The 27,989-nt window shown below is 33.5% G+C and overlaps 1 protein-coding gene across 1 annotated transcript in view; it reads right to left on the reverse strand.

Annotated features, from left to right (window-relative positions):
* Positions 1–611: 611 nt before the first annotated feature.
* Positions 612–27,989, reverse strand: part of LOC108545405 (peroxisomal carnitine O-octanoyltransferase) — a gene marked incomplete at its 3' end in the record, with an annotated part of 42,820 nt that continues 15,442 nt past the window's right edge. Inside the window, exon 3 of the mRNA XM_017896991.1 lies at positions 612–803. Coding sequence (XP_017752480.1) covers positions 612–803 — 192 coding nt within the window. The remainder of the gene's footprint in view (positions 804–27,989) is intronic.

The following is a 27,989-nucleotide window of genomic DNA, read 5'->3' on the forward strand; positions in this document are numbered from 1 at the left end:
ATACTATACTAAAGTATATATAATATAATCATCGTTATCATGTCTTTCTCATTTCTACCTACTTCCCACCTCAACAATACCCAATATTAATCACGATAAACCACGATTCCTCGCGATGAGCAATAGCAATAAAACTTCTCCATCGACAATAGAACTTCCGTTACATAAATTAACTAAAAAACAAAGTGCTGGTATAAAACAATTTTTCACATAATAGAAGATTCATGACATCGTATAATTCATTTGTCTTCATTTGCAAAATCCATTAATCCTACAAAGCAAAAACTAAAATTTATCCGAAATTCAAACGAAGAAACATCGGACGAGTGCTCGAACGCTAAAATTAAAAAAAAAAAATGAACAAATGTAGTTAAACCTTGAACTAAATTTTAATGACTCGCATAACAGAAGATTCACGACGAATCTTAATAATATTATTATAATTTAATATTATTTATTATTTATAATAATAATATTATTTACATTTATACTACTATTTTCATACCAATATTATTATTTATAATAAATATTTTCTTTCTGTGCTATTCCTGCAGCATTATTATTATTTGTTCTACTGTACTGAGAATAAAAATAATAAAAAATTCACTCACCCAGTTGGTCATCTTCTGTCGACGTTCCAAAAGTCTCTGCTGCAGCTTGGGTCCAGGTCCAGAAAGAAAGGCCTTCACCAGGCTCCTGGTCTTGGGCAAATGCTGCGGTGCAATTGCCTCGACCTGGGCCAAGTATTTCTGCAAGGTCGGCTCCAGGTCCGGAACCGGAAGACTCGGTAGAGTGGCTTCCTTCTACGGGGCGAAACCAGGGAAATTGATGATTATTGGGACAAGAATCGCCGATGGGGATCGATCATTATTCTAATTCATGGGAAACGGGAAACAGAGCGGAAGGGTCGGCGGATTTATCCGCTTAAAATGGCTCATGGTTGATTTACAACGTTGTTTAAAGGTTAATCGCTGGAGGAGCTGACATTTATGTACCAATAAGGGTCGATAAATCAAGGATGCTGAACGCGTTGTCGCTAACGTTCAATTATTTAAATAAAACAAACGCTTAAAGGTCAGACATACCGTTGCATCGGGGTCATTTTGTATTATTCATCGTTGCATGCACCAACTAACAAATCATAACTCACGAACAATTTCTGAAGACCTAGAACTCTGAACTGGGTGTTTAGAATTCTGTACACGAGAACAAGAATGCATGTGTAGGGTGAAAGAATGAGATATGGAAATTCCTGGGAAAAAGTTGTATTTTTATTTGTAAAAAATTTTTATTTGTATTTGCATATTTCTCTTAGTAAAATGTAGATGGGGAATTTATAGAAATTGGTTTGAAGAATTTTATATCATTTTCTATTATTACATTACTATTATACATACTATTGTAGTATCGCAGAATGCCCACCTCGTGTGTAGGTGACTTTGGTTTGGAAAGTCGCCGAGGGTTCGAGGGCCAGGTCATTCGGAAAAACCCCGGCGATGCGTCAGGCCCTTAGCATGACCATATTTGGTCGTGTTGGGGGAGGCTTTTTAGGGAATATATAAGGAAGGCAGAAATGGTTAGGGGGCCTTCTTTTTGAGAGACAGTGCTTGAGAGATAGTCAAGCTGGGTCAGTGAGTTGTAATTGTGTTGTTAGTTGTAATCGTGTTGTTAGTTGTAATTGTGTTGTTAGTTATAATCGTGTCGTTAGTTGTAGTCGTAAGAGTTTAGTTGATATATATCTATATTCGTAGTCTTTACCGTCACCGCACATTGTATTATTATTTTATGTTTAATAAATGGTTTTATATTATTTAACACCCACTCAATCTCTACACTATTATTATATATATTTTATATTTTGCGAATGTTTCAATACAGTTAATTGTAATGACTTTTGCAATATTGTTCCTTATTGTTTAGTTATTTAATAATTTAATAATTAATCATTTTTAACTGGAAAGCAGGTTTCAAAAATGCAGTAATTGTACAATATTATTATTTTACTTCGTTATTATACTTGTACTTCATCCAATCCACTATTAAATATCTATGTTAATATATTCAAAATTATAAGAGTATCAAGAATGGTTTCAAGACAATTTTGACCAAGTTTATTGAAGGTAGATAAATTAGACTGAATAGTAGACAAAGATTTTCTATTATTATTCCAATAAATTTTTAATTCTTTAAAGACAATCTATAAACAATATATTTCTTCTTATGTTATCTTTAGTGACAAATTGGTCCACCCTATTACTCTATTACTCTATTTATTATTACTCTCAGAATACTACTCTTTGGATTACTTTGACAAAAAGTAGGCTACGAAATTGTATATTATAATAAAATCCGAAGAACCGAATGTGTAAGAACCTGATAGAGCATGAAACTCTTCCAAAGATGAGCAAACAAGAACAGAATCCAATTGGATCAGTCCAATTACGTTATTAGAAATACTGTTCGATCCAAGTACCGGTCTATATAAATAACTATGTACTATAATAGGAAACATAGAACACTTCCGAGAGTCCGGTAGAACATGAAGTCCTATTAAAGACGCAGAAAGTTTGCTAAAAGAAGAGCAAAACTTTCGAACTCCTACTGTTATTAGGACTACTGCTCGATTCTAACAACGTTGCTAAATATATGAGAAATTATGATAAAAGATATTCCATCTGATTGTACTCTACAATGTAACGTGCAGAATACACATGAAAAGCTGATAGAACATGAAACCATATTAAATATCCTCAGAAGAAAACAAAAAAGCTTCGACCACCACAATTTAATAGTGATTCCTTCACTATAACGCACAATCCTTGATATCTGTAAATAGAATAAATTATAAATGATTATAAATACAATAAGTCGAAAATGGAATACGAAGAATGTGGTATAGTGTGAAATTATATTTAAGATCCTGGAAGGACAACAAAAGCTTCGATTCCTAATTCCCCACTGTTACGAACCCTATTCACACCAAATACGTTTCTACGATCAAGAGGTACCCTAATATAACTACATTTTATAATAGAATACGAAAGATATTAAAGGGAATCCAATAAAACCCTCGAAAAAGAACAGAACCTTTGACCCCTACTTGCTCACTGTCAACAATATTGCTCAAATCAGTGTTCCTATGATAGGAAAAAACATCCTGTATAACTGTATAATATATAATAAAATATGAAAAATATTTCCAAGATTTCGATAGGACATGAAATCATTCTAAAGTTCTTCTATTTAATGTTTTCAATCCAAAAGATGTCACTCGAATGAAGTTACACGTATAACCAACCCCTAAAATAGAACAGGGAAGACATTTCTGAGACCTAGATGGCAAGCAAGAAAATCCTCAAAAAAGAACAGAATCATCAACCCTTAATTTCTGACTGCTAACCCTTTCGCGACGGGTGCTGTATATATACGGCAGTCATTTATTGGTTTAGAGCGGTTGATGCCGTCTACATACGGCAAATCATAATTATATTAATGTATTATTAATACATATATAGGATACCAAAAGAAATCGCGAGTCGGCTATTGCTAACAAAAACAAATTGTAAACCGATCGATATTTTTTAGAAGCAAATCGAAAAGTTATTCTATATAACAAAATTAAGCTGCTTGGCTTCCCTATGGGGAGGTGAAGCGAAGGTTAAGGAAAGCATAAAAGCGTGGTCCTTGACAACCAAAACAGAGTTCTTAGAAATCGGTTGTAACCAGCAGAAGCGCGAGTCGCTTGGTGCTGGAGAGTTTTAAAAGAGTGTGTTTTTGTGTGTTTTCGTTTCGTTATCTTGGTGTTCTTTTCCTAAGTTAAATCAGTTTACGAGTTTTGAGTTTGTGTTATTGTGTTCTTGTTATTTCGACAATTTTCGGTGTCTCAAGATCAGTATTCGCCATCCTACATATATATTAATAATTATTAATGTAATAATACTGCTTGAATCAACGTTTTTATGACATGACAAAATGTCTTGTCTAATTGTCTCCTAAAATAAAATATATAAACATTCCCTAGACCTCGATAGGTCACGAAATCCTACCACAGTCCAGCAAACGAGAACAGGTCCGTCTATTTCCAACTATTGACTATCACCATCAACCTAAGCAGCACTGCTTCGATGCAAAGTATCCTGCATAACCGATTCCTAACATAAAATGTGGAAAGCATTCCTGAGACTTGGATAGAAAGCGAAATACTGCTAAAGATCAGCAAACGAGAAGAGAGACTGTAGGGTCGATCGATCGGTCGCCTCGGGGTTCAACAAGTTCAGGGGTGCATCGTGTGCCGAGAACCTTCTGACGCGGCATTCGTTGGCCTTTACGATGTCACGGCGATTGTAAAATAAAGAATCAATTGAGAAACGAAGCGTGTCTATGGGAGTAAGCGCCCTTAAGGCCAGCACGGTTCGTTGATCAGAATCCCCCTTTGCCGGGCTAACAAGACCTAGCCTGCGAACCCGAACGCAACTCCACCCCTTCCTCCTTCGTTGAGAAATGTTTCCGACAAGTGGATCAAGGAGGAGAGCAGGTTAGACCAGAGCCTCGTAATGGTCTCTCTTCTCTTTTCGCCACGTTTGTTCGTGTATTTAGTTTCATTAACCGGCCTGCCTCGACCTATGCTCGAGTACCATGGACGACGTTGTGAAATCAACACGCGTCGCTTGACTCGTGGCCAGCAATGAGGAAGCGGCGTGCTAGTGATTTATGTGACAACCAGCGTGTAGAGTGACACGCTTTCTACGCGTGCTTCCCGTTTGTGTACCGGTTACGATCGTGGAACACGGAATGACGTAGTGGCTTCTGAAGGATTGGTCGAGCCTGGTCTAATTTTCGGTAGTCCAAGTATACTGCGGGTTTAAATGGAGAGAGGTATAAGAATGGAATTGGAGAAGTTGTATTAGTTAACGATGATTAGTCAAGGATATACGAGGGATGCTGATGTTTGTGGACAAATCATGAGAAATTAATGTAGAGGCTGAATGAAGAAGATGATGAAATATACAGTTAGAGAGGTGGAAATTAGTATTGTATACTTGGAATAGGTAGCAAATATCCTTTTAGGTTTGTGTCATAGTACAGAGTTTGTTGGGTGAAGCCTGGGAGACTGTATATATAATAAATATTAGAAATTTTATACATCCTTGTACAATCTAATATCAGTTTTATAATAACATTTATTATCTATCATACATATGTATGTATACATATATATGTATGGAACGCTCTATCTATATTGAATATTAAATACTATATATATATATATATATCCAATAATAATATTAGATATATAATTAATAAAATAATAACAAAATGTGAAATTTTATTCCTATATATCCCTATACAACTTATCCTTATACAAGTCATTTTTGTAGTAACATTTATTACCTATCATACATATGTATGCATATTTATATATGTGTGGTGCACTCTATATATAATAATATTAAATACTATACATGTATCCAATTATATATCCACTAATAATATTTAATGTTCATTATATACAGAGTATCCCACACATATATATAAATATACATACATATGAATGATAGATGGTAAATGTTACTATAAAAATGATATGAACTTGTATAAAGATGTGCGAATATATTGTGTTACTTTTTAATATAGCAATAGTAGTAGTGTCATAAATAATTATTTCTTTATATTTTCATCAATTTTGTTTTGCATTAATTTAATATTTTCATTCGTGATTATAACGTGATTTTTATTAATTATAATGTTGAAGTGTACCATCGTTATTTCAATCTCGTAATTGAATTTTGTAATTATGTTATATTATATTTTAATGTGACAGCAGTGTTATAAATTATGATTATTCGTTTACACGTCTATCAAAATTCTCAGAATTTTTACATTGAGAATACTAATACTGTCATATCACCGTGAAATATTCCGTCATATGCAAATATTTGAAATCCTCGAATGCATGAATTCATAAACCTCTGAAGCGTGTCATTCAATTTGAACACCTGGTTGAATATAGCTAAAGTAAATTTGTAAAATAAAAGTATTTTTAATTCATAATTATTTCTGATTATTAATAAAGAAATACCATAGTATATTTTTATACATATTTCTATCCATTTTAGCTAATTTATATATTATAATTACGAAATTAAAAATATTCCTCAAATATTCAATCTCTCATTCACAAATTATCTTATCCAACAAACTAGTCAAAATAATTATTTTTAGATTTTTCTTCAACATTACAAACATTAAAAACATTCAACTATTTTTGAAAATATTAACTTACACTTTTCGATACTCAACTTGTACTGAAACAGGTACATGATTATACACACACCATATATAATGTCTATAATTAATTTAGGTATATCGTATTAACTTAACATTAAAACTATCAAACCAGTCAAAGCAATTAGTTTCGTACTCCTTATTTGTGCAATTATTAGAAATATACACTTGATTTTAGCAAAATTGACGTTGACTCATCATGAAACAGAACTGCAATTATACCTATTTACTTAGCTGCAACAAACCTCTAAACTACAATTGTCTATGCAAATTGTATCTAAAGACACATTAGAGATCGATAATTCTCTAATTACGTTACACCCCAGTAATTTAAGTATCGCAAATACACACCCAGGTAACAAGTAAACCAAGGTACAAATTATCCTATCCAACTCAAACTACTCAAATCGATACGATCCACCTACGAAACATCCTCTCTCTCTCTTTCTTTCTCTCTACCCACCTTCGACCGATTAAATCAACGTCACTTAGCCACGACAAGCCTAGAAAACGATTAGATTCGAGTCGTTTATCTCTAATCGACCTCCATCGCTCGAAAATCCACGTGAATTCGTGGAAACGAGTAACCCACGCGTTATTCCGCTCACGAAACGAATCCGGAGAATGCTCGTAACGAGTTCGATTATCCCGCTTGCCATGAGTCAGTTTTGTCCCGATACACCCCTCGATTGTCGCGGGCCAGCCCGTTCGTTTCGTGCGAGCCTCCAACGTAACGGGTGTCCGTGTTCCCAGGAGGTTTTCCACCCCCTTTTCAAGGCTCATTGCTATGCACCGCTCGAAACTCTGCTAACGACCTTTGCACGCCGAGAGCCCTAACATCCACCCGACTTTTCGATCCGGAACAGCTTATCGGGCCACGCGATTGCGTGGATTTGAAATATTCGATACCCGCGCGTGGATTTCCTTCCATTCCGAGGGCTTATTTTGGGAGATGACTTGAATCCTAGTTTGGAAGAAAAAAGAAGAAACGAAGGTGAACTGTGGTCGTGGAAGAGAAGGTATTGCGTGGAAGGTGATTTTGGATGTGGGTGTTAGGGTTTGGCTTAGATAAGGTCCTGGAAGATGGCTTAGATCCTGATTTGGAAGAAGAAGGATGAAACAAAGGTGAACGGTAATAGGGCAAGGTGATTTTGGATGTGGGTGATATTGTTTAGGTTAGACTAGGTTTTGAAAGACGACTTAGATCCTAATTTGCAAGAAGAAAGAAGAAACAAAGATCAACGGTGATAGTGTAAGGTGATTTTGGATTTGACAGTCAGCTTTTGGGACTAGGTAGATTTTGGAAGACAATTTAGATCCTAATTTGGAAGAAGAAAGAAAGAATGAAGCTGAACGGTGGTCGTGGAAAAGAAGGTATTGCGTAGCAGGTGATTTTGGATGTAGGTGTTAGTGTTTAGGTTAGACTTGGATTTGGAAGACGACTTAGATCCTGATTTGCAAGTAGAAAGAAGGAACAAACGTAAACGGCGACAGTGCAAGGTGATTTCGGATTTGACTGTTAGGTTTTGGAAGACGACTTAGATCCTGATTTGGGAGAAGAAAGACTTGATGAAAGTGAACGATGGTCGTAGAAGAGAAGGTATAGCGTGGAAAGTGATTTTGGATGTGGGTGTTAGGGTTTGGACTAGGTTAAGTTTCCTGGGGGTGGGAGAATATAGATTCTGATTTGAAAGAAAAAAGGAGGATCGAAGATGAACAATGGTCATCGAAGGAAATTTTAAATGTGGATGTTAAAATTTTACTAGGTTAGATTTTTTTGGTGGGGTGGGGGGTGGGGATATAGATTCTGATTTGAAAGAAGAAAGGAGGATCGAAGATGAACCATGGTCCTGAAAGGTGATTTTAAATGTGGATGTTAGAATGTAGGCTAGATTGGGTTTTGAAAGCCAACTTAATTCTTGATTTATAATAGAAAAGAAAGAACAAAAATTGACAGTAGTCGTGGAAGAGAAGGTTTTTCGTGGAAAGTGATTTTAAATCTATGTATTATGGTTTGGATTAGGTTAGGTTTTGGAAGACGACTTAAATCCTACTTTGCAAGTAGAAAGAAAGAACGAAGATGAACGGTGATCGTGGAAAGTGCTTTTAGATGTGAATGTTATAGTTTAGAGTTAGGTTAGGTTCTGAAAGATGATTTGAATTCTAATTTGGAAGAGAAAAGGAGGAACGAAGATTAAAGATACTCGTGAAGGTAATTTTGTATGTGGGTGTTAGTGTTTGGGTTAGATTAAACTTTAGGAGGCAATTTAGATCCCAATTTGGAAGAGAAAAGTAAGAACGAAGGTAAATGTTGTTCGTGGAAGATGATTTTGCACGTGGGTGTTAGTAATTGGATTAGGTCAGGTTTTAAGACACGACTTGGAGCTTAATTAGATTGGAAGAGCAACAACGAAACGAAGGTAAATGTGTTTGTGAAACGTGGTTTTCCATGTGAGTGTTAATGTTTAGGTTAAGTTAGGTTTTGGAAGACAACTTGGATCTCACTTTGAAAGAAGAAAAGAATAACGAAGTTTAATATTCATGGAAGGTATGGCATTGCGTATGCGTGGATTTTGCACGTGACAGTTAGTATTTAGGTTAGGTTAGGTTTCCGGAGATGACTTGGATAATAATTCTCTTTGATAAAGGAAAAGAAGAACGAAGGTGAACGTTGCTCATGGAAGGGTAGGTTTCTTATGGAAGGTGGTTCTATATGTGGGTCTGTAGTGTTTAGGTTAGGTTAGGTAAAGAAAACTTTCTTTGGTGTGTAAAAGTAGGGGATTGGAAGTGAGGTTAGGAAAAATTATTGCGAGGGGAGAAAGTGAAGGTAGTGTTTGATTACTAAAATTCCTTAGTTACTTTCTTCAATCTTGGAATTATCAAATTAATCAGAGTATTTTATGCTGTTAAACATTCTATTTTAGAAATTATTAAAAGTACTTAGATACTTTTGTTAGAAATAATATTAAATTAATTAACATTAAGTTCTTATTTTCACAATTTTTAATATCATCATCTATTCATACTATATTTACATATATTACAGGTCGATAGTTTAATTAAACTACTTTATTTTCAATTTCATTAAATTTTATAAAATTTTATTTCATGTCGTTTACTTTGATCACCATATATTTCAAATTCTGTTTCCTGTCGTGTCATTATATATTCAAAATGTAGAGCAAAATTCAAATTTTGTTTCCTGTCATTTCATTATATATTCAAAATGTAGAGAAAAATTTCACCCCTATTATTTAATAAATATTCTATTACTATTATCATTCAGGGGTGAAGCTACCATTTTTGTCGCCCAATACAGCCCCTCAATTTGCCATCCAAGTCAATATTCACCACGAATAACATTAAATAAAAATATGGCGAGAAGAACACATTATTCGAAAGATGAAGCGAGTTATAAAACAAAGCAAACATATAAACACGAAACAAAACGTTTCATTCCTAGCTCTCTCTAGCGACCTCTCAGACCAAGAAGTCGCTGTTGTCACGGGAAAGATGGCTGAAATCAAACAACTCTCGATAACAATGAAATATTGAGTTTAAACATTCGTCCAACTAAGTCGAATCCGTTTGTATGATAAAAAGATTCGAAATATTAAGTATTCGTACCTATTGAATCATAGTATCAATAGATCTTTACAACAAATTGCGCAATTATAATGTACCACAGTAACGTATAACTCGCGAGTAAAGGTTGAACAAAATGTAGACTCTATATGACTTGAAGAATGCTTAATACTGTTTTATTCTTTGGTTCGTATCATCCTAAATAACTAACTTTTCCTTCATAAATATCCCACCCCGATTTCCTACGTCACACACAAAACCAAATGTATTACCCTAACCTCAAAAACTAACATTTTCCGACAATCGTAAACATCCTTCCCCACTCTCTATTCCCACATACGATTGTCGGAAAAAGGTAAGTTTCTGAGGTTAAGGTAATACATCTGGTTCTGGGTGTGACATAGGAAATCAGGGTGGGGTGATTACGAAGAAAGGGTTAGTTTTAGAATAATGCATCTGGTTTCCGGCCATGGCACGAGAACTTGGCAGGATGTTGATAATTTTCGGATATTGGAGGTTAGGTTTGACATTAGGATTCTTAGGGACCATCACACTGTCGACTTAACGATGCAACTGAAATTGTCATGACAGTTTACGTTTCCGAGAAGACGCAGTCACTTAATTACACGATTAAAATTCTCGCTGGACAATTATCGACGGTGATACACGAACAACGGGTCACGTTGATAAATCCACGTTTCCGGCGAGGAATGCCTGAATGGCCTCCATCAAGCGGACCTCGTTTGCCCAATTCGATAATAATCAATCGGATGCGCCTTTCATTCGAACGCACTGAATTCGAAATAATTACCCTTCCTTTCCCGCCACGCTCCAATCTCTCGCTCTTTCTCCCTGGTCGTGTTTCGTTGCAATACCGATCGTCCCATAAGCGTGATTACACGTTCCAGGCTGCACGAGGCTGCCTGCTAATTGCGAAAACAAGCTGTATGGACGACGTGTCCGGTTGTATCTACTACTCGATAAGGAAGGTCGGATGTCGATTAGGTTCTCTGATTTTTCAGTGGTGAGAGATGAATCGTGTATTGCTGTTTTTTGTTTTTTATTTGGAGAATTTTGATTTGAACTGAGATATAGTTGTGGGATTTTTCAGTGCTGAGAGAGAGGTTAGGTTCAGTTACTTTTTCTCTTTTGCTCTGGAGAATTTTATTTTCAACTGATTGTGAGATACAGTCGTGTGATTTTTCAGCGTTGACGGAGATTAGGTTCAGTTACTCTGTTTTTTCCTATGGAGAATTTCGCTTTGAATTGAGATATAGTGTGTTTTTTCAGTACAGAGAGAAAGAGAGAAAGAGGAAGAGAGAGAGAGAGAGAGAGAGAGAGATTAGGTTCAGTTATTCCTTTTTTTTCTTTTGGAGAATATTGCTCTGACTTAAGGTATAATGATTAAAATCTTTTTCAATAGAGAATTGAAAATTATATTTTATTGAAATTGTGACTAATATTATTTTTTTGTTTAGACATGTTGACATGTAGACAATGTTACTTTGAATTGAGATATAGCCGTGTGATTTCTCAATGGTGAAAGAGAAATTATGTTTCGTTATTTTTCAAGAAATTTAAGTCACGGAAAAAGTAAAAAATTTCGAATTCTCAAAGCCCGTGATTTTTTAAAACTTCGAAGTATTTTGAACTTTCCAAAATTTCGAATCACAAGGATAGTATTAAATTTCGAATTCTCAAAACTAGAAATATTTATATTTCGACATGTCCCGAGCTTCCAAAAATTTTAAATCAGGGTTAAAATCAACTTCGAACTTCTACATCTTTTTTAAAATCTTGATTTATTCCAATCTTTCAAAAATTATGAATTTCTCAAAGAAGTAAAAAATCTCCAATTATTAATACATAAAACCCCTCCAACACTTCGACATTCGAAGAAACTCAACCCGAAACGAAAAAAAGACTAGACTTTTCCATGTACCAATATGTCCCGACTTCCTGAAAATTTCGGATCATCGAAAAAATAAAAAATCTCCAACCCTCTTCTGCAACACTTGCACATTCGGAGTAACCCAAGCCAAGCCTATTTCTACCAGGGGAATCACGATAAACGGCAAAGTCTGTCGACACAGGGGCCAGGACAGAGAGTCAGAGGACTCCGTCGAGGATTCCACGTATTTCCTCTGAGCGGAAATTTTACGTACGCTCAATTTCCTTACACTTCCCTTCGCTGCGCCGTCGCGTGGACGCGCGCAGGATAATATGTACCTTCCATCACGAGTGGCACCTCGCGGTCCCACCCTCTGTGCGGGAATCCCCTGCGGACTTCCATTCTATGCAAACAGGCCAGGCGGCCGGAACGCGATGGAGAATCGACGGCGGGAGATCGAGAGATTCGAAACGGGTCGGAACGAGGAGAAATACGCGGAGAATGTAGAGGGCGTTGCCGGAGGAGAGATGTACACACGCGATCTGGAAGTAATTGAAGGAACCGTGGAAAAAGTTCCTTTTCACTGGCGAATGTTGGTATGCGAAATGAAGGAGATCGCGATAATAAATTGGGACAAAGAGATTGTTAACTTCTTAGGTACGGTGCGTCACTATAGTGGCTTTCGCGGATGTCATCTTTTCGAACGACGAGCCACTATAGTGGCTCCCTCGCTCACCATTTTAATTAAATGATCGTTTTCATGTTTTGTTTCACACTATTTTTGCCTTCACAACGTTTTATAACAGTGTTAACGATATGCAGGCAGAATATGTAGTTTTTGTTTCGAATATGGCAGTGTCAGGTATGAATTGTTGCTTTTCATTTAAATAAATATACCATTTGCTCTTAACCCTCTTGTTAGTGGTGGTATCAAGATTCCAAGACTCTAACTTCTTCTAACATACATCAATAATGCGAATTTCTTCGTACATTAGTTACTTCTTTTGCATCGAAGCCTTAACTGGATCCAGCTTTAAGTAAAAGATTTAAAAAAGGATAAAATTAGCAAGCGTCTAACTTCTTCATAACTGCTTGCAACCCAAGACTCTAACTTCTTGATGCATAGTGGAATAATATCAGTTTCAATCCTTGCGTTAGAGCTTTAACCACTTGCGCTAGCAAGAAATTCACAGACGCGTATGTCAGAACGGTCCAGTGTTTCTGTGACAATTGCCTGACGACGTGTATACCACGTCGTTGGCGATTCTGCGACAAAAGCATTACGACGTGCGTGGCACGTCTTTCTAGCGCAAGTGGTTAACTGGACAGAGCTGTCAGTGGTGGATGAAATATCAATGACAATAAGGACAATTCTTTATTTAATTACAAAAAATGATCAAACACAAATATCAAGTATAAATCTAATAAATTTCTTGCAATCACATGCTCACACCTATTTTCACTGTTACAGCTCAATTATAATTGACCTGTGCCCAATCTCTCGGGTTTGTTCTTTCTATTTTCATACATTATATGAACATACACAATTCACACAACATCTCAATCATTACACGCGTATGTGTCCCGCGCAAAATTCAGCCGAACCTAGGATTACAATCACGGATAAACCGTGATTGTGCCGTTTCGTTGGTATAATTATCCTCGAAGGAGAAATACCGTATTACCGACTTTACTCCAGGTAAAAAGCGATAGGGCGTAGAAGTTTGGCTCCATATACGCCAAGTACTTGGCGCATGGGGCAATAATTCATGTGGATACCAGAAAACTGTTTCAACTCCCATCATTTGTCTCAACCAATAGAACAATACTTGGTTCTATCAAGAGTTCTTGTGAACTCTAGACTTTGTAACGTTCTCGCAGGAAACACAAGACAGATGGGACAGAAAATAGTTGAGTATCGTAGAGCATATGTGGGATAAAACTACATCAAGGTGTTGATATCATTTATACAGATCAACAGTACAGTCCACTATACTAGGAGTTGGCCTATTTCGTTATATTTAATTATGAAAAATTATACATCGAGGAGGTATTTTATTTTAGTTCACTACTATGTTTATTCCATTTTAGATTGGATAAAAATTTTAGAAGTTGTTCGAATTTTATGGGTGTTCAAACATGTTAAACAGGTGATGTGCTAGACTCGCCATTGCAGAGAAAGGTATTAAATTACTTATTACTTATATTACTTCATCGTATATCAACGATTATTTTACTTAAAAATGTGTCACAACCTAACCAATAAAATCTTGACATTTGACAGATTCAAACGCTTGTGTACAATTGGCAATGTGAGGGGGAGTATTAAACCAACGTATTAATTGAAAAATAGCCAAAGAAAAAATGTAGATTAAATTTTATTTGCTTATTTTATTGTTAATGAGAAGTTTGGAAGTGTTCATAGTTTGGTGTGTATCCAAACAAAGATAATAACAATAAATCTTCAATGTGGCAATCACTACGTAGAAAATTATGTTTAGTATGTATAAACTTGGCAAACTTCAAATATGAAAAAGCAAATTCACATAAATATGTAGATCCAAAACAAGAGTAAATATTTGTATACATTATAAGGGTAGAAAGAAACAACTACGAAAAAGTATACAAATCACATGAACTGTGAACCAAATGAAATAATGAAGTACGATACAGTAAAGGATGAAAGAAGGGGGTAGGGGGTGAAAAATTAGTTCCTCACGAAAAAACAAAGGAACGACAGTGAAACACGGAAGAGCAGCAAGTGACAAAATATATAAGTATAAAGAGGTACATAAACTCGAATCAAATGAAATAATAAAATATGCGGTAGTAAGAGAACGTGGGGAGGGGGGGGGGGGAAAAAAAAGAGTGAAAAACTAATTATTCACAAAAAATCGAAGGTATCGAATTGAAACAAGGCAGAGAAGCAAGTACCAGAATATATAACAACTATAAAAAATATATAAATTCGGACGAAACGGAATAATAAAATATATAAGGTTAAAAGGAGAGGGGAGGGGGGTGAAAAAATAATTACTCGCGAAAAAACGAAGGAACAGCAGTGAAACAAGGCGGAGGAGGAAGTGGTACGAAAAGTACGAGAAGGGAGACACGGATGACGGGGTTAGGCAGAGTGGATATAAAGGAAGCCTAAGGGGGTTGTTCCTGGTCTGACAGCGGTAAGGGGGGCCGTGGGTGTTACTAATTGGAGGGGTGCCGAGGGGGAAACCTTGTTATCTCTTAATTGCTACGACCCTCCGCACTGTTTTGCATCGATAAGAAGAACCAGCCACTCCTCTCGGAGTTGAAACAAAAGTCCCCGCTTTTGTTTCATCTGACTCCGCCATGCCTGTGCCCGATCGATCGATGGAAATTGCTCCTTGTTTCGAAATTGCGGTCACCCTTTGTACCAATCTCTCGGTTTCTTTCCTTTGATGTCTAACTCGACCAGATTTGCATACTGATGTCCCGCAACGAGTCATTGAAAATTATTTCATAGGCCATCATCGATGAACCTCGGGGTTCCACCACTAGCCATTTCCGAATGGGTTGGTAAACTCTGCGAGGGTCGTTTTTCTTCATTTTTCTACGCTTCGATACGATAAATGTGGGTAATCAGTGGAATGAATATACTGTACTTGACTTTTTCCTTTTTAGTAATAATATAATTATTAATAATAACTAACAAATTATGAATAATAATTTTTGTACTGTAGCAGGCTCTATAAGGGTTGTTTTTCTTATTTCTGTTTGCTTTTAAATGATATTATATATATAGGAGCTGAGTGAAATGAGTGTACTGTTCTTGATGCGTGTTTTTTTAATAATAATATAATAATTAATAATAATTAACAAATTATGAATAATAGCTTCTTTTGTGGTAGACTCTATAAAAGTTGTTCTTTTCATTTTTGTTTGCTTTTAAATGATATATGAAGGGGGTGCGTGGAATCAGTATACTGTTCATGTTTTCTTTTTCTTTGTAATAATATAATTATTAGTAATAACTAACAAATTATGAATAATAATTTTTTTTCTCTGGCAGACTCTAAAAGGGTTATTTTTTCATTTTTGTGTGTCTGAAAATGACATACGAGGGTGATGAGTGGAATGGATGTACCGTTTTTGGTGTTTCTTTTTGTTTCTAATAAAAGTTATAATTATTAATAGTAACTAAAGGATTATGAATAATAATTTGTTGCTGTGGTATGGATTCTACCAGGGTTGGTTTTCTTTTCATTTTTGTTTTGCATGAGATATTTCGTTTTGCATGAGATATTTCGACTGGAAAATAAAACCCGATATTTATCGCGAAATATTTTCCGCTTTCGAATTTCGCGCGACTCGTTGCTCTTCCAAAAAAAAACTCTTCCGAACGACGATTCCGGGTGAAATATCATGCACTTCGGATCCTATAATTTAGTATTTCACGCGTTTCTTTGAGAAATATCGACATTACACTGGACAGCATACGAGCAAGCATACTTTACGGTTATTTTTGAATTTATTTTTGTGCTTTCGTTTCCTGAATAAGATTTTCAATCGTGAAAAAAAGAGAAAATGGATTTCTTGTATAATAAAACCGTAGAAATAAATATAGAACTATAAACGTACCATAAATGCATCTAAATAAATACAGTGAAAAAATATGAATATGAAATAAATAAAATAAAAGATATACATATAAAAGAAATGAAATAAAAAAATATAAACATATCATACATTCTAAATAAAAATAAAATGAAATAAAAAAAAATAAAATATAAACAAAATAAATAAAATAAAGAATGTAAATATAAAATAAACAGAATAAAACACAAAAGTATAAAATAAATAATATACAAAAATATAAAATAAAGAAATTTATTTAAGAAGTTTAATATTTCATCACTGAAAAACTGGAAAATTATATAGAGAAATTGGAAATATCGTAAACAAAACTTTCTCAACCGTCCAAAATATTATTAAAAGGTTTAATAAATGAAGGTAGAATTGAAAACGTACCTGGACGTGTATACACGCAGATCAAATTTATGCATAAGTCTCTAAAGTGCGAGGCTCGTTAAAATATACGGAAAGACGAATAAGAATAAGGCGTGTCGGGACGAAGAGGACAGAGTGTTCAATTTTTCTCGATGGCTAATCGGCTTGGGTCTTTCATATAATCGTGTCGGTCCTCTGGGAGCATTCTAGCCCACGCTTTAATAAAGTCTCCTCTACGGCCCCTGAAGAACGAACGACCGTGAAGACGTATCGAGGGAAAAATAAGTTTTCTCGCTGTTTTCGAAACGAGGGAGGGAGTCGGTGGTCCTTGGCAGCTGCGAAAATTCGCAGCAATTTCTGGTATGGAATAACGATCAAAGTCGATTTACAAGCCTCGGAGCATCACGCTCTTCTTCTGAAGGAATAATACTCCTCATCTACGGCGATAAATTTAGGAGGGAAATTCGAATTAGTTTCTTCAGCTTTAATCTCGCCTCTTCCCGTTTGAAGTGTACCTTCAGCTTATTTCTTGTAGGCATGTACTTCTTATAGGTATGTACTTCCTCCACTAATTGTAAGTACATGTGCTTCCTTTGCGATATATAAATTTGAATACTTTATTTCTGTCATGGGTTCTCATTATGATTCGTTTTCGTTTGAAATTGATGATTTTTTGTAAATCATTTTTATTTTAAATTACGGGGTACATGTTATTTTTGTTATTATTTATTTTTTAAGATATTATTTGAGGTATATATTGTATATTATTATTTATACTTACTTCTTATAGGCATGTACTTGTGCTTATTTACTTTTTGATATATTTGAGGTATATATTGTATATTATTATTTACGTTTTTATCTTTTATTGCGAGTTGTATATTATTTTTTAACTGTTAAATAATAAGGGTATTTTATGCTTATGAATATTATATGGAAGTTGATGTTTTCATAAACTGTATTTCATTTTTTTATTTAAAATTTTGGAGTAATGTTAATTTTGTAATTATTAAATGCAACTTGTCGTTTAGGATTTTCCTGTAATTTTCAACCGAGCAACCTTTCATCTTGCATAATCATTAAAAAGTATTTAATTTCCATGCTCGTTGTCTTTAACATTCAAAAGTTGGGGTTTCTCGAAGCTTTACTTTGAAATTATGGCATAAATAATTCAAACATTTTAAATGTGAATTATAATGACCATAAAATTCAAATTTAATATTGATATAAATGTTCTTTAAAATTGAGAATTTTATGCAGAATATTTTATGTTAGATACATCCATGATATTTTTTATTTTCTGTTGGATATACAATATTTCATACTACTGTATTCTATAGCAAAGATATTTATATATAATATTTAAATTCCCACGTTTATTGAAATTATAATCAAATTACAACACGAAAAATTAACCTAATTTTCAACAAAATTACCACCGTAAATAGACACTGTGAATATTTATGCAAATACATATTGTTGTGGGAAGCGAATAAAATTGGAAGACCTCATTAAAAATATGTTTTATCATATTTTTTGCATAAATAGAACAATTTATAGACAAAAGGTTTAACTAGAATCTCACAAATAAAGAATATACAAAAATTCGCAAATTATTATTTCGTTAAAATAAAAAAAGACAAGTAATAATTTGCGAATTATTTTATATTTATTTTCTAAGATATACATAGTTATTAAAAATAGGCTTTACACTAGGTATTCAAGGAAAAATTTATAGTTTATTCCTTCATCCTATTCTTAATTTTAATATAAAAATTTGCAAATAATTATTCGATTTCCTAATTTTTATCAATAACTTTATTTTATTCACATGAAAATCCTGGTCATCAGAAGATAAACGATATACAAAAATTTGTAAACAATTATTCTACTTTTCAATTCTTATTGACAAGTATATACTACACCCACACGAAGAACCTAGTCATCAGAAAATAAATAATATACAAAAATTCGCAAATAATTGTTTTATTTCTTAATATATACATATATATCCTTATGAAGATTACGTGTGATCAGAAGATAAAAAGTTGGCTAATAATTGTGTTATTTCTTAATTTTTATCGTCAAGTATATACTATGTCCACATAAAGATCCTAGTCATCAGAAAATAAATAATATACAAAAATTCGCAAATAATTGTTTTATTTCTTAATATATATATCCTCATGAAGATTATGTGTAATAAAAAGACAAAAAGTTTGTGAACAATTGTATCATTTCTTAATTTTCAGCAACAAACGTATCACACTCTATTTAATAATAAAAATCAGAAAATAAACAAAACATAAAAATTCGCGAATAATTATTTTATGTCTTAATTTTCACCAGCAAATGTATTACGCTCGTATAAAGCCTAATATCTGTTTAATTACGAGAAATCTTCTAATTAACTTAAATCAAATTACCCTTTCTTTCATCTCCAATATTCACTTGCATAACGGTGCATTCAGTCTCGATATTTCCCAGTGACCAACGAGATGGAAGCTCTTCTAAACATCGCGTTATTTACCATGGAGCGTTATACGTCGAATAGAAATAATACTGCGCCTCCAGCGGATGGAGAAATCCCCATAGCAAAGGGAGGGTCCGTATTTCCAGCGGAACGCAAACACCGGCAAACCGAACAAATTGGCAAACAGTCAGCGATGTGCAACCGTGCGAAGCAATTACGGATTTTGCGTGAACGACGCATGCAAACTCTTTATACACGCACGAAAAGGGCCGACAGAATTTTCCTCAGCCGTGACACAATGGCGTAACCTATTGACTTTGGCGATTTCATTTCGCGACATAAGAAGGATAGATTCGTGAAATTTCTTGGTACGAGAGTCTATGAATTTATTGGAAATTGTTATTGGAAAAAGATGGTCAAAATGGTAATTATTGGGAAGGGGTGAAAGAGAAAATTTGGAAATCTGTTTAGAATTCATAAGTGTGTTTGTTTTATGGTGGAGAGTATTAGAAATTTTTAATTTTGGATTAAATTTATAGTAAATTCGAGATATTTTAGTTTGGTATTAAATGCATATTTAATCCTTCGAGAAATAATTTATTGAAATTTTCTGATTAAAAGATTTACAGAAAAATCTTTATCCTTGATATGAATGTGTAATATTTATAATGGTAAATTTTGTTACTTCTCTGAAGTAACAAAAGAAAGGCTACAACAAAGAAATTCGACAGCTAATTGCTATGAATTTTTGTTTTTAGGATAGAAATAAAAAATGTGAAATTTATTCTATAATATAAGTTTGTAAGAAATTATGAGAGTTATGAATGAGGTGAATTAATGTCAGCTGTGAATGTCCTAATTTTGGATTCATTTTAAAATGAATCGTGTATCATTAGTTAAAAGTAGTAATTGTTTCTATGTAGATTAAATTAATTGATAATGTTAGAAAAAAAGTTATGATTACTTACAGGTAATATTTATTTACATAATTTTTGTATGTAAGTACACTTTTTTCATAGCTGAAAATATCTATATATACGTATTGAATAAATTTATAAATGAAAACATGAAATTTATGTTATTATTCTGGCAAAGTTATAATTTCTATAATTAACAATGTATGATTCTTTTTGTTAATAGAAAAATTATGCATACAATGAAAATAATTTTATAATTGTGTAAGAATTACTTTAAATTGTATTAGAGAATTACATCATCAACTTAAAATCACTCTACCCTCTACCTTCTATCACCAAAATTATTATGCACCAGCAATTTTAAATCATATCAACATACTGCTTTTTCACAAGAATTTTTTAAACTTGCAATATCTAATTATTTCGTCAGGGATACAAATATATTTCCTTCGAAATTATCAAATAAAAGAATGATAAAAATACTAAATTCTAAATAATACTTTTCTCAGAGAATCACAAAATTTCATTGAGTACTTCATGTGTGTTATAAAACTAACAATTTTTAAAATCATTCGTACGAGTAATTATCTACATACTCTCAACTAAAGTTTCCACAAAAATAGTAATTCTAACAAATACTTTCCTTAATAAAAAATATTTATAATACATATATACAATATCTTTATAAACACCCCTACACAACATCCCTCCCCTAAGGGCTAATATATACTACAACATATTTCATGAACAACAATTACCTTTTAATAATTAATTACATACTCTAAACTAAAATTTCCACAAAAATAATAATTCTAAAATATGTTTGCTCGAACAAAGGACATTTATATATACATCTTTTTAAATATCCCTATACAACACCCCTCCCTATATATACTAGAACATATATAATATGTTCGACAACTGCCTCTAATTATAAGATACAACGATCGAAATAAGCGAACACAGTTTCGGATCTCGCCATTAACCAAAATGAAACACAATAGCGATCTACGCAAATATCGAATATCCCAATCAGTTCTAATTAAGCATAGCATCGTTATATTTCCGTTAAATGTAACCGAACTGCAAATACAACCACACGCACACTTTGTGATTAATGATCATCCGAATGGTTGCCTACGCCACTGGCTGCGTCCTGAACCTGCTTCGAACCAGGAACCAGGAACGAGCGAACAGTAATTGGAGAGCGAACCGATGGGGGATTATGCTCGCGTTTCTAATGAGACGACCGAGAACTTGACCCCCGCACGAGCATGCCTCGCGCCCTTCTCGAATTTATTTTCGCTATTTTCCGTTTGAGATCCACGATAAACCTTTTTATACGCTCCGATACAGGTTCCAGTCTGATCCGTATCTCTACTTCCCTTTCACGCCATGTGCGTTCCAGCATTAATGATATCGCGTGGAATCTGCTTTCCGTCACATATGTACGTGTGTGGATATGCGTGGATGTGTTCCGTGTTATTAGAATAGCACAACATTGTTCTGGAATATTGGAATGCTTTGAAAATTATTTGAGTGAGAAATAGGGTTTAATTTGGAAGCGTATTTTGTATTAGAACAATGGAGGAAATAAGAATTTGACTTTTTGGGTGTTTTACAGTAGATTGTGAATATGTGTGTGCATGTATTTAGGTTAAAATGAGAACTTGTTTGGTTATTTATATATTGAGCTTTTTGGGTAATAATTGTCTTTGAGTTTAGGAATATTTATGTAATGATATGTGAAATATCACATGTGAATATTAAAGATTATGGTTGCATTAGATTGTATTATAATGATTTTATTGTGATTGTTACGAGAATATTTAATTATCTTAATTTCATTATTTTAATTGCTACGTATATAACATAGTGTTTCAGTTTTCTGTTATTATTATTAATATTTTCTTACTTCATATATGTTATTATAAATCATAAATTTAATGGAACTTATGATAATAAGGATGACAGTACTTAAGCATGTATATATAAAATTGATTATATATTATTATATAGCTGTGTATATGTAAATAAAGGGATATCCTCTTTTTTTTATTAAATTTACATATGTATTTTTCCTCAGAAATTATTTATCTGAAAAAATTTTATCTATTTATTTCGTAATATTTTTTATATAGAATTGATGAATTTTTTAAAATATTAAATCAATTTGTATTTTACACTTGTATTATCTCAAATATAATATACATTATTCTTGCAAATTTTATACTGTTCAAAATGTAATACTAAATACTAATATCCATTTCTTTTTAATATTAAATTAATTTGTATTTTATATTTATATTATCTCAAATATAATATATGTTATTTCTACAAATTTTATACTCTTTAAAATATAATAGTAAATACTAACATCCATTTTTGTAGTAATTTTCATCAAATATATAATTCGTTAAATTATACCAATTTTTACTTTACATCGATTTAAGCATTGTTTCTGCAGAAAAAAGAAGAAAAAGATCGTCTATGAAATTTGACGCTGCAGAGATAATCACTTCCTGTACAGTATTCTACTGGTTCGATGGCTCTAGAGAACATATCCGGCCCCTATCGAACGGAAACATAAATTTCCGTACGATTTAACCATGGCACGGGGAAAGTAATTTGGCTAGCAATTAAGAGAGAATGGCGAGAGTGGATGCCACCATGAAGGATAGAGAAAGCTACTAAATAACACAGAGAGTCTTGGCCTTCCCTTCAATTATCCCTGCGTACGTTTTTATGGTGTAACGGTCGGTTGCCGCCATTAGGAACCCGATATCGGCTGGGGGCAACCTTTTCGCTTTTCATAGTTTATTTTGATCGTTTAAAGAGGGATATCTTGAAATTTTGTCGGTCCTTATCGATCATACCCGTCGATGCATGTGAAAATTGGGAAAATTGAAATCGAAAGATCGAAATGGAGGGTTGCTTTTATGTTACGTAATGCTTGTCACTTACTCCATTTTCAAAATAAACGGCTCATATCTAAGGTTAAACGCTGTCCAACAGGTGACAGTAATAGATAGTACTCCAATACGAGTCATCTAGATAATATGGAAATCTTTAACAAAGAATGTGTTCTACACGAATATTATTAATAACAGATAAATAAATCTCTTTTTAAAAAATGTATTCGACACGATTACAGTCGATGTGATGATTACCAGGCAATGTTTTTACCATTGGTTGACTCTGGTAAATTAAATTTAAATGAATTTTACGACGAAATAGCTCACATCAAAGGAAGATTCGATACTTCACTTACAATTAGTAGATAAAAAAGGACAAATGGGAGAAAGTCGGTCAGACGAAGAGATTAGAGGTGAAAGATGGAAATTATCGCAATGTTCTTATTACTCGAAATCTACGTTTATCTGCAAGAAATAGGTGCAAGAAGTACATCGTCACAGAAAATGACAAAATTCCATGGCAAAAATGTTTTCTCTTTGCTAGTAATATCTCAACTCGCTTGAAATACAACTGAACATATTATATCTCATTCAATGTTATGGACTAGCAACTTCGATATATAACATTATCGCGATGAACGCTAGTATAATATCATAAGAAACTAGGGGATTATACTATGCAATGAACTATCCACTAGTATCCACACTATTTCGCATCACTCATCTTTTTTCGTGCCAATTATAGGTATAATTGGATGAGCCAAGTAAATGGTGCACTTCTTTGATACAAAATGAGTATAACATTAAATAGAACCTCTTTTTACCGTAATCACAAGTCTCTGATGCTTCACTGGTGATTGTCTGATTACCTCTCGATTCCTTTTTCACTAGCTAGGCATCTATAACACTACACTTTTTTCCACCAAACCTACTGGATATAAAGAAATATATTTCATTTCTCACTGATACAACAAAAGAGAAAACAAATATAATTATGATCGATTTACAAGAAAAGAAATAACAATGGTATTATTCATTAATTCTTCACTTTGAAGCAAGTTTCGAAAGAAGAACTTGCAGAAGTGCAGCAAACTGAAGTTAATCATGAAACAAGAATTACTAAGAAGCGATACACAGTGGTAAAAAATGCCAAGCTGGTCAGAATATGAAGAAATGATTTGATTTGTATAAAAATTCATGTATCAAGGTTTTCGAAGTCGTTGGTTACGAATCTGAAGTCAAACTTTAAAAAACAAAATGGCGGCTACAAACTGGAGAATAGGGATATTAAAAGAGAAATATTGTATTTGGGTGAAATTTACTATTTAAGGGTTCCTGAGGTCGCCGATTATGACTCCATAGCTAAAATTTAAAAAAATAAAATAGCGGATACAAACTGGAGAACAAGTGTGTTAGAAAATTGTAGAAATATTGTATTTGAATGAAATTTGGTACTTAAGGGTTTCTGAGGTCGCTGATTACGAATCTGAAATGAAACTTTTAAAAAACAAAATGTCACTTCCAAAATAACGGATAAGCATGTTAAAAAAATTTTGCATTCAGCTGAAATGCGATGTATAATGATCGTAGCGAGGTTCCATCGGAAAATATCGTACCAGCGCGGCAGCAATGGCGGCAGAGCAAACAGTGGAAACATATTTCACGGTATTCGATGCTCATCGGTAAATGGACAGTGCAGGTCTCTGAAAAGGAAGCTCGCGGGCGTGTGTACGCGTGTTATGTTTGCGTTCGTCCTCCGGGGCAACTTCAGAAGTTTACACTTAATCACGAAATGGACTTGGATTGGAAATGGCAAACTCTCCGCCCTCGCGTCGCTCAAACTTTAGTTAGCGACACTCGTGGCGCTTTGAAGTTGAACGAGCTCTGCCATCCCTCAACTCTTCCCACCTTTGATCGTGCTTATTAACGAAAATGCTTCCACCCATTCGACCGGTTCTTCCGGTATCGAACGACCCCGGGGGACGAGAACGGGGTACCTTGGATCATTTGAATAATTCTATGGAGTACTATACTATTTGAATAATTGCGATGCTTACAATGTTGAGTAAAACTGAATGTACATTACGTCAATTTTTTAACAGCTATGACTTTGCGAAAAGAAGTAGTATAATAATATTTGCGAAGCTAATATAAAATCAAAGCATGTACTTTTATATTCTTAGATTGAAATATCCCTAGATTCTATTCAGACGTTTCTCTAGGTTTTCAGTTTCAAAGACTGGAAGAATTCAAACGTTGGTAGTTTCTTTAAAAATTATGTTTGAGGTTCAAATTATCATGAATCGATTCAATGAAGTGTTCAGATTTCAGAAATTCTATGGAAGTTAGTGGTTTTTCGTTACTACGTGTTTTTACATTGAACGAAGAGTATACTTGCGACTTCATAGTAACTAAAAGAATTTATATGGTAGAATAAACACGGGACACAGTTTTATTTATACATATCGGTTATAATAAACGAAAACAAGTAAAATGACATTTGCTTTTTGTAATAGTAACAAATAGGATCGAAGTTTGATGTGATAGTATATGTTAGTGATGAGGAATATCGAACATGGTCACTAATGGATGGATATCACATTAAAATTAGTATTTAATATTCGAATATTGCATATTTTAGTATTCTCTTTGGTATTAATAATTTACTTTTCTAAGGCAATTATAGTAAAATTGATATTGAATACTTTTGTATTTACATGTTAGCAATAATGATTTAGTATTCTTTTTAGTACTAATAATTTAATTGTCTGAGACAGTGAATAATATTATAGTAAAATTAGTATTTGATAATCTATATATGTTACTATTAATTATTTTAATACTTTATATATTGATATTAATATTTTGATATTTAATATTTAATATTTGACGTATATTACATATACATAATTATATTATAATTTTATGATATTTAGTGCAATACGTATGTTGTTAGTTATAAAGATGAAAATAAAATAAAGAAATAACAATGAATAAAATGCTAATATAATTATTACTAATCTACAAAGATGCATATAACTTTTAATAAAAAATAAAATTAAAAAGAAGTAATAATAATAATAATAATAACAACAATATCAATGTTACTCATAAATTCCTAAAGGAACCTAAAATAGTTGAGAAGCCTTTAATTTTGGAGTATATAGAAATAAAATTAATTTCTTTTCTCATTTTTTATTAATCGAATCTACACACTCGAATTTATCGATCAATTCATACTTTCCACAAGACGAAGCATCGACGAGATATTCGCATTTGCAAACCAATTTGAATATTTTTCTCCTTTCATCGCTGATTCTAATTTCCTCGCGTGCAGCTGATCAAATCTCTGCTCATTAAAGAATTTACTTTCCACGGTTACACGTATCCCGCGTCCAAGTCTAACTGCAGAAACAATAAAAGACACGCCAGCTTTGGTACACGGTGAAGTTTCGTCGACGACGATCACGATTCGCGTGTCGGATTCGGGAACCAAAATAGTCGGAAAACGTCGGAATGGTCTTCCTTTTGTTGGGATTATGGGTTTATAATTGTGAAATAACTGTAGGGATATTATTTGATTGGCAAATATGAAGAATAAGAGATGTTATATTATTTCAAAGTATATATGTGCCTATAATTATGAAAGTGGTCTAAGTCAACGACTTAAGAGGGACGATTTTATTATTTATTTCGTGTTGCATTCATATATATTACGATAAAATATATTTATTTTCTACAAAACAGTGAAGAATTGAATCGTTCGATTGAGTTTGTAGCTTTATCGCAATTAATTTTATAATTTATGACATATTTAAAGGCCGAAGCTTTTGATATTTCAGAAGCAAATATAAGTGACTTAGACCACTTTAATATTTATGAAAGGCACATATTTATTACGAGCTAAATGAGATTAGGAATGAAGTATACAATAGAAGATTAGACTGATAACTGATCTATGATTACGCAACCGACCGACACTCTCAGGTCAACTCTCGCTAAAACTCCGTAAGGGACTATCCAAAGCCAGCCCTTGCACCCTTATTTAAACCTAGCAGTCTCTCTTCTATCACACGCAGGCTTTCTTTCTCGATCACTCATAAACATCCCGTCTATACGATCTTTGCACGTGGTTACTTTTCCATCCATGTGCGCTCCAGATATCACCTTGAATATTCGATCTGAACCAGAGACTGGTGTTTATTATCCATCATCAGACAGGTATACTCAAGTATTCCTTTGCACTCACTCTCAAACCCTAGCATCCCCTCTCAACCTTAGCATAACAACGATACATATAATTCTCTTTTCAATTCTTTTATTAATCAAGGAAGGTATATCTATCTATGAGTGTTTCTCTAGAGCCACTGCCCGACTAGTGAGAGAGGATCAAGAGGGTACGTAACGCAGTTCGCCTGAACCCCCAATACATATCTAATGTTTATATAAACATTCCTTCTCGGAATCTAGGTCTTATAAAATATTTATTCACATCTTATGTCCGAGATTGATTTTTGTATGTAACTGAACTTATCTTCTCGATACTTTTAATTTCCGTTTGAATTCCGTCTTAATTCCGTTTGAATCTCTTTTGAACTATATTTGAATTTCATTTGAATTCTGTATGAATTCTTTTTGAACTACATTTGAATTCCATTTGAGTTTCGTTTGAATTCCATTTAAATTCCTTTTGAATTTCGTTTGAATTCCATTTAAATTCTTTTTGCAGCTGTTTAGCCTTGCGACCGATTCCACTCTCGCAGCAACGTCTTGCAACTCGACTTAGATTCAAGTTTCATGAAAAACGGAACTATCATGTTCCCTGTGAAGTTTTTGATGCTGTAATCTTACTTGTCGCGAATTTCTTATCGCTCGATCTAGTAATTATTTGCGACACGCGTGTCTTGTGGACGTGTAAGTGTAATTTGGTTTTGGTATAT

Source organism: Eufriesea mexicana, unplaced genomic scaffold (assembly GCF_001483705.2).
Source record: "Eufriesea mexicana isolate 0111107269 unplaced genomic scaffold, ASM148370v2 scaffold442, whole genome shotgun sequence".
Classification (NCBI taxonomy): Eukaryota; Metazoa; Arthropoda; class Insecta; order Hymenoptera; family Apidae; genus Eufriesea; species Eufriesea mexicana.